Here is an 8,517-nt window from a genome sequence, read left to right on the forward strand (position 1 = left end):
GTGAAAGGTTTCACAAGCAAAGCAACAGATTGCACGACAAGTAAGGCGACAGGAGGGTGTAATATAAAGTCTGTCTTCTACTTTGAATTCTATTTACTACTTATCAATGTATGATAACCATCAGTTATCGCCCTAAACCGTTGCCCTGATGCAATTCCTCTTTTTCCATGGGATATCCCCGAGCATGAGACCCATCTCCCAGGGTGGCACATATCCTGCTAAGCACCCTTTGTCCCATGCAGTCTTTCCTCTGCTTGCCACAGATCCAGCAGATAATTACCAATCACACCAACTATTACCAATTGCAGCGATGATGGTAGCTGATAATTATCAGAGGACTGCAACGCTGCACTATACGTGAGTTATGCTCGCTAGACTCCTGCAAATGCTGGCGCTATAGCCTCTCCGATGCTGCTGACACCTGGGGCCAGCCGTGCCGGTGGGATACGGCGGGCTGATGCTCCCCGCTGGCGTCAGCGGGGTGGCGCCCCGGGACACGGGCCGCTGCACTACAGATCCCAGGGTGCAGCGCCCCCCCGCCCCGCCCCCGCCAGCGCACGGGCCGCGCGGAGCCCGCCGGAACTTGTAGTCTGCAACGGCGGGCGGGCGGGCGGGGGCTCTGCCGGCGCGGCTCCCGCCTGCCGGCCCGGGGCCAGCCGCGCTCCCCGGATCCGCCGAGGCGGCGACGCGGGCACATCCCGCGGCGCCGGGCGCTGCCTCCCTGCCGCCTCCCCTCAGGGCTCCCCGCCCAGGAGCCCACCGCGCAGGGGGCAGCCGGCGGGGCAGAGCGGCGGCGCTGCCCGGCGGAGCACCATGCTGGAGTCCATCTGTGTCACCGGTGAGTACCGGGAGCGGGGGAGGCGCGGTCCCCGCGGCGCCCGGGGCAGCCGGCGGGCCGCCAGCTCTTCCCTGCCGAGCGGGGAAGCATCGCCCGAGCGGCGCCGCGGGTGTCGGTGGGGTGTCACCTGGTCCCTGGGGACGAGGGTAGGGGCTCCACACCTGCCTGGCTCCAGGAGCGGGAGCCCCCCCGGTGAATATAAGGAGCGAGCGTGTTACCTGCTGACCCAGACCCTGCCCCGGGACACTGGGGAGTGCGGAGGTGACACCCGCTCTGCCGGAGCGAGAGACAGACCATGCAAGGAAGAATGCTAATAAAACTATTGCTGATTATATCTGGTGTCTTATACGCTTTGGCTCTACCCGTTGTTGCGTCCTCAGAGAAGTTAACAAATCCTTATAGTATGCGTGTATAAAAACCTTTATTATGACTATATAACGATCATATAGACAGGTGCCACACAAAACCGCTGTCCTCCGTGCTGTGTACATGTGGAATGCAGGAAAACCTACAATACAGTTGCTGCTTCAAAACAGATGTTCTCCTTGTTTAAATTTGACATCCTTTCATGTGTCATTACTTCAGCTGCTCAAGCCAATGTTACTTTGCCATGGGGAAATCTATCTACAAGCAATCTGCTGGAGGTGTCTTAGTGTGCCCTCATTCAGTACCCTTGCAATCATAACTAAGATCTCTTACAGCTACTCTTTCTCTGCATAATTGATATGCTGTTCCATCTGGGCATGGATATGACTAGAGTGTTACTTCTGATAATGGAAACAGAAATACAGTTCATGGGATTGATCAGAGCATCCTTGGAGATGTGCAATAGCTACTGTAATCTTAAAGGATGAGATTTCGTGAAAGATAGTTATTTTGAGTCAATATCCCTCCATCAAATATTCCTGACTGCACCTGTGCTGCAGTAGAACAAGCCAGAGATCTGTTTGGATGAGAGTTTCGTCCTGTGCAAGTCTGCCTATAAATCAGTGTTCTGTGCTTATATCCTGAGTTTATTAAATCAGTGGGAGTTTGTTGCTTGATTTCATTAGAGCCAAGTCTTCACTTTTACTGATTATTACTGTGCCCATGTAATTTAATTTGAAGGACCCGAATTTGGAGTCAGTTACATAATACTGTATTTCAATATAGTAGAAGCAAACATGCAGGAAACTGCTCACAAGTCAGTCCATACTTTTTTTTTTTTTAAGGTAGAAGGAGTCCATCTCAAATAGCATTGTCATTTTAAAGAAGAAAATCCAAACTGCCAATCAGTCCTATAAAGTCCAGAGCTACTTACAAACCCCGGCAGCTAATGAATCAGATATACAAGTTGGCTGATAGCTGAAACCTGCCCTTGGTTTTGAAGCTCAGAATTAAAAGCTGAATGACAGATAACACCTTTAAAGGAGGAAAGTAAATAGGTGGATATTTTTTGTGGAAAAAAAAAGTCTTAGGTTAAATGTAAAAGTTCCCAATATACAAGGAAATAACTAAGTTAATAACTAAGATGTTTGTGAAAATAGAAAGTAACTCAGTGTCAGTGTTTTTACAAAACTCATTGCCTAATTCTACTGTTAAACCATTTTCAGTCATTATAGACAGAGCTTCCAGTACATTCTAGTTCGGGTTGCCTGACAGCTTCTGTTCAAAACTGGAGTGCTTTTAAACTTTAAAGGTGTTTGCAGTGGTGAGGAAATAGAGGATAGGACTCTGGTCAGATTCTGTTATGCCACAAATATAAGCCTGTAGTGTTTGAGTGGCAGTGGAACATTACAGGTTTATGTTGCCTGCTTTTTTTCAGAATATTCTTTCTATAGCCCTCTGCACACACAAACCATACAGTCTAGAGCTCATAAACTACAGGGTGTTGTGAGTCTATTCTAAGTGTCTGAGTATTGGAAATAATTATTCTTTGTAATGTAATTGTACCTTTGCACAGTGTGTCAAAGGAGGAATCTTACTTGTCACATCTGTGTAGTTCTTTCTCATCTCTCCGTTTCAGACTTAACTATTGCTTGTAGATAGATCACCTACATTATTTGCCTTCTTATAAATTTGAAAATTCAAGTCAGCCTTGAAATAATTTCTGATTTTGAGCAAAAAGAAACTCAACCATATTCTAGCATGGTAATGGTAATCTGAAAAACAAAAGTAGTGGCTCAGACCATTACATTCCTAGGACAGGAGAAAGTCCTCCATGAAAATGTTTGCTAAGCTCCTTAGTCACACGTGCAGTTTGGAAAGGATTTGTTCATTGTGCATATATAACCTGAGTGACAGCTGCTCGGAAACTGCAGGAGCTGTCTGCTAGTTTAGAGTAAGGCTAGCCAGACAGAGAGATTTGTGCCCGCAAATACCTGTCATTAACCTCACTCCACCTACGGAACAGGTATTTAGGAAGCTGCTTGGATAGTTGCTGCCCTGTAGCCTAGAGGAAGGTATTTATACAACACTCTCCAAAGTCTAGAAAAATGCATACACTGGGACTTTACCACGCGTATTATTGACTTATTAGCTCAATCCATCAGTTTCTAAAGGATGGAGACCAATAATCTGGCTCCTGAATATAACATAAAATCTAACATTTTTTCTAACAAATAATCTCTGACAAGATTAGGCAGTGTCTGCAATAGTGCAAGGTTCAAGGCTAGTGACTGGGATGCAATTTATACATGGAAAGTGTTTCATTAGTGCAGAATCGTAATGAGATTTGTGGTTCCCACGTATTCACTGTTAGCAGTCTTGGACTCCATCCCTTTTCCAGTACTGCTGTGTCACTGGAATAGCTACCTGTATATAAATGGAAGTTACAGGTAAAACTCCTCTTTTTGCAAAATCAAGCCTGTGGTATTTTGAATTGTTCTGTGACATGTAGTACACTTGCGTCTGCAGGATGGAGTAAGTCCAGTACTGCCAGCTCCAACTGATATCTTGACAATGATGGGATTTTGGCCAGGGCACAACCTGCTGTCTTGTGAGATTCTTTAGACTCACAGGGGTGGTTGCCCTGCCAGCCCACCTTATGGGATAGCAGGAGCTGAACACCATGGCTCTAAAGAGGGGTAGAGCCCCTCTTGGCCCAAGACAGACCAAATTGCCATTAACAGGAAGGTTTCCTATTCTTTGGTACCCTAATTGTGACAAAAGGGGGACAAGCAGCCCTTCTGTCCCCTCCTTGCTTATGTCTACATCACCTTGCGCTGCAAATGTGGCAGATTGTTTCATGTAATACTTCACCTATGTCTCTAGGACCATGTTTTTATTAATGTGTTGTTGCAGAAAGGAACAAGATATAAATAAATGGAAGTAAACACGATGGAGAATCTTTAGGAAGAGACTGTATTAGTTTTGTTGTGGTTTTTCAGGGTTTTTTTAATTGCTGAAGGACTTGTGGCTTTGTGACTGTTGAGCGTCTGGAGGCAAGAACAATGAAAAGAATCTTTGTACATAAATTACATGAGGGAAGTTCTCAAAGGTAACTGGAGCCCTGGGCATATGTTCTTTGGCAGTTTTCTACTGCAAAACCAGAAATAAGTAAAGTCAGCAAATTCAGATTTGTACTTCTCAGAACACGTGTAACACCCGTGGATGAGATACAAAAGATAAAACCTATGGGATCTGTAGCGTGATATCTGTATCCTGGTATGGAGGATGGTATTACGTCATAGCATGGTGGTTTTCACTTTGCCTTTTTCATACCTTTTAGAAGTAATCTCCAGTCATCTGTTCAATGGTATCCAGAATTTAAAAGCTGGAAATCACTGCTAAGCAATCCAAGCAATTAATCTGGGTTGATAATCCATTACAACTGGCAACTTTTTAGCAGCATGGTATCTCAGTACTTTTTGAAATACTGAAGCAGCTTTTCAGGAGGTGCAATGAATTTGTTTTATATTCAGAATATTAGACCTCTTTTTCAATCACCAGGCATTGCTAATAATTGGAAACTCTTGGATATAGTAAGTCAAGTTTACTAGAAGACAGTATATTCCTAGTTTAGTTGATACTGTCTGATTTACAGATGTGAGTTTAAAATATGTTATAGCTTAAACAAATGTTCTAGAGAAAGAACTTTAAATTTGGTGCTTTGCAACATAATTTGACAGTCTCAAATATTATTTTCTAATTTATTTCATAATGATATTCAGAAGACTTTTACAAAATTTTAGAACAGCAGTTATATGACTTCTGTGAAAACTGCTTTGTTATCTATTATAATATTTCAGATTTGCTGGATTACCTGTTGATTCTAGGTTTCCAGCACAAATAGGCATGGAACGGTATCCTTTAATCAGAAGAAAATTAAGGACAGCCACACTTAGTTTGGCAGCTGAAAAATCACTTTGCTACAAGATTGCACTCGTAAAGTAACTACAGATTGGGGACAACTATTTTTGATACCAGCCATGTGCATGTGAAACCTGCCAGTGCATGTTCAGCACTCAACCACCATTTGTGACACTTCCAGGAGAATTCTGACTTACGACGTTCAGCAATTGTCTACATATAAATGCATTTATTACTGGCCGACTGCACCTCTTAGCTCTGACAGCTTGCTGTCATGACTTTTTGGTATTAGATTGACAAAAGCATTGGGGGAGGGAATAGGTGGTTTAAGGTCATTTTGAGTTGTTTCCTTAAATTCAGTTTCCATTTTTTTCTTTTCTATTTGTCACTTCGTAGATACATGTGTGGTATTAGTTCAAATTATTCCATTATAGCAGCAATTTAAGGCTTCTATATTCTTTGTGGCTTTTAGAAGTTGATTAGTTGGAGCAGGTTGTGTTGGAGAAGGTGAAGTGTTAATGCCTCTAGTGTGATGTTATTTCTTTGTCTATATTTTAAGAAGTAGCTGTATAATTTCCAATTTCAATTTTGTCTACCTAAGCAAAGTCATGTGCTCAGAAATTGAATATGTGTTCAGACATTCTGGAAACCTTAGTTTTCATTTACCCTTCTTAAAAGTAAGGATTCACATACTGTAATAGTTGATAGAAGTCTGAAGTCAATCTCAAATACTTGCCAAGAAATATGAGAGTGGTCATCCTATTCTGTTGTCCAAAAAATGTATCTCTCTGTTGTATTTAGTTTGATGTTGTTCTCCTTGTGATGGGGAGCTGTGGTTTCTCACCACGACAGCTCATGGGAAAGCAAGATAAGCCATGTAGGCAGGTTGTCATGTATGTGATGAGAATGATCTGACAGAATTTGAACAGGAATGCCAAGGAGCACGTTCTGTGCCAAGCATAAAAAGGGGATTCACAAACTTACCATGGAAGAAAACTGAGTTTCCACAGGATACACATGCTTTAGTGAAAGAGAATAATCTAATGCTTCTATCTCTCTTCTTTCCAGTGGAGGAAACACTCAGGCTGCAGATCACCCTTCATATGATCATGCAAATAGGACCTCTAGTCTGTTTTTAGGACAGGGTGTTCGGGAGAACTGAAGAGCACAGGTTGACATGGAACTGACAGAGGTCCAACAGCATGAAATGCGTTGGCATAGTGCTTACATTGGGAGCAAAACCTAATTTTACTGTGAAAATAAAGCTGGAATTAAGCCACTGTGGATTTTTTCCCTGCCTTGGAGGCATTTTAATGATCTCTTGCTAGTGTTCCATTCAGAGTATAATTACTGTATGTAAAGCAATTACTGCTCAGCTATGTATAACTGTGGGATGATGCTCAAATGCCTTTTGCAGGCTTTAATCATGCTCCAGCCACATCTCCTCTTCCACAAATCCTTTTGTTTTAGGTACAGAAATAGGAAACATTTCTCGGTGACACGATATATTTGTACCTGTAGTCTCAGCTCACCTACTGTTCTAGGAGGAACTGGCTGTCAAGAGGAGGGGATGGTTAGAACCAGTGAAGCGAGGTCACGTCTCTCTAACAAGGCAGCGCAAATGTTAAATGCAGTTTTAATCCTCAATGACTTTTCCGTGCAGCTGCTCTGCACCAGGGACCAGTCTCCCCCGAAGGCTATGCCAGGGGTCAGAGCAAGAAAGGAGGGTTCACTCATTAAAGAAACTTTGTTTGCTTCTTGCATTCATTTTAGTTTACAGTGTTTCTTCTAAAGTGGTTTTTTTTTAAGCCAGCAGTTATTGTAGAACAACTTTGATTAGATGAAATAACCAGTGTGGTCTTAAGGGTTTTCAGGAGTGTAACTAGCTGATCTCTCTTCTCTCTCCTCTTCAAACACAGCTTACTGTCTGTTTTAAGACTGAACACGTGAAACCGAAGTCTTTTAAACATATATTACTATCCATACGCTGTTGTAAATTGTTCACTGTGGCTGGCCCTTTCCAATGTTCTCACCCTTTTCTGAGAGTAAATTCTGTGAATCAGATTTTGCAGATGAGATCACACCAGACTGCTTGTATTGCAGCACAGATCCCTGTGGGACTTCACTGTAAACACTGCTCACATGCTCCTATACAGTTTCCCATGTTTTAAGTTATTCTTTATGCATACAGAAAGCCTTCCGTGCATGATAAAGATCAATCAGCTCAAAACTATACATTTTCTAATGTAGCAGTAAATGTTCGTGAAGCCCTGCAGAGTCTTTTTTTAAACAACTTAGTTCTTAGCTGCCAGCAATGTAGTTGTGCATGGAGATGCAAGCATAAAATATTTGTATAGCTGGACCTTACAAGTCCCAGTCTAGTTGTTCAAAAATACACACTCAGTTCTCCCCTATGCCTAGAAGTCAAGATTAGTGGTAATGTGACTGCAGTTAAGACATTTTGTGTTTCCTTTATGTTGCAGCTTTGAGTCCTTAAGATTAGTATCCCTGTGAAAATCAAGTTTGTCCTCATTTTTTTTCTTTTTTTCCCCCTAAATACAGAAAAACTTCACTGGCCTAAGACAGAGCTTTCTAGGAAATCCCTCCTGAGTCTGGAAGTTCATAAGCTGAACATTAATAATGAAAACAGCCTCCAGCATCCACCTTCTGGGATCCTTAAGGACATTTTCACAACAGGAACCAGTAGCTACAACGTCCTTCTGCAGAGCAAAGAGGAGAAGAAACACCACACACAAAAGCAGTCATCCGCCCACCACAAGAAACACTGGAAAACCACCCGGTGTTCGTCCACCTCGCGGGGCAGCGAGCACCGCAGAATCAAGGTGCCGCTGCCCTTGCTGGGCGGCGGGTGGTGCTGCCCCGGCCGGCAGCCGCCCCTCCTGGTCACTGGCCCCGGGGCCACCAGCGTGAGGTTTGCCGGCGGCGCCTCGGCCGCAGGGAGCGCCGCGGGGCTGCCCCCGCGGCCCAGAAGTCGAATTAAAAAGCATTCTAATCTGACAAAGCCAAAGCAATCCCAGTCCTCAAAAAGCCACGGGAAGGAAGGCGATGCCTCTGGCCAAAAACTCTGCTTACTGACTGCAATCAAGCCCTCCAATGTGGAGAAAGAGAAGGTTAAATTTTTCAACTCAGATTTCACGTACAATCCTCAATTTCAGTATGAAAACCCTGCTCTGCCAAATGTGTTAGCTAAGCACAGCCATGCATCTGACAGATTTCTTAAGCAGGTATAGTTACTTCTTTTTCTCCCTCCTTTGCCACTGATTATTTTTTCCTATACCTACATGATATTTGGCTTTGTTTATAGCAAGTAATTCCTCCTTATCATTCTCCCCTGCTGTTTTAAAAATGCATCAAAGATGAGAATGCAC

The 8,517-nt window shown here is 43.4% G+C and overlaps 1 protein-coding gene across 1 annotated transcript in view; it reads left to right on the forward strand.

The window, feature by feature from the left end:
• The first annotated feature begins 662 nt into the window (after nucleotides 1-662).
• Nucleotides 663-8,517, forward strand: part of KIAA0895 (KIAA0895 ortholog) — a 26,183-nt gene continuing 18,328 nt past the window's right edge. The window contains exons 1-2 of the mRNA XM_042043002.1: nucleotides 663-838; nucleotides 7,691-8,373. Coding sequence (XP_041898936.1) covers nucleotides 814-838; nucleotides 7,691-8,373 — 708 coding nt within the window. The 5' untranslated portion in view covers nucleotides 663-813. The remainder of the gene's footprint in view (nucleotides 839-7,690; nucleotides 8,374-8,517) is intronic.

This window comes from Corvus kubaryi, unplaced genomic scaffold, assembly GCF_017639235.1.
Source record: "Corvus kubaryi isolate FWS band 111438036 unplaced genomic scaffold, C.kubaryi_AGA036_p1.0 37398, whole genome shotgun sequence".
Classification (NCBI taxonomy): domain Eukaryota; kingdom Metazoa; phylum Chordata; class Aves; order Passeriformes; family Corvidae; genus Corvus; species Corvus kubaryi.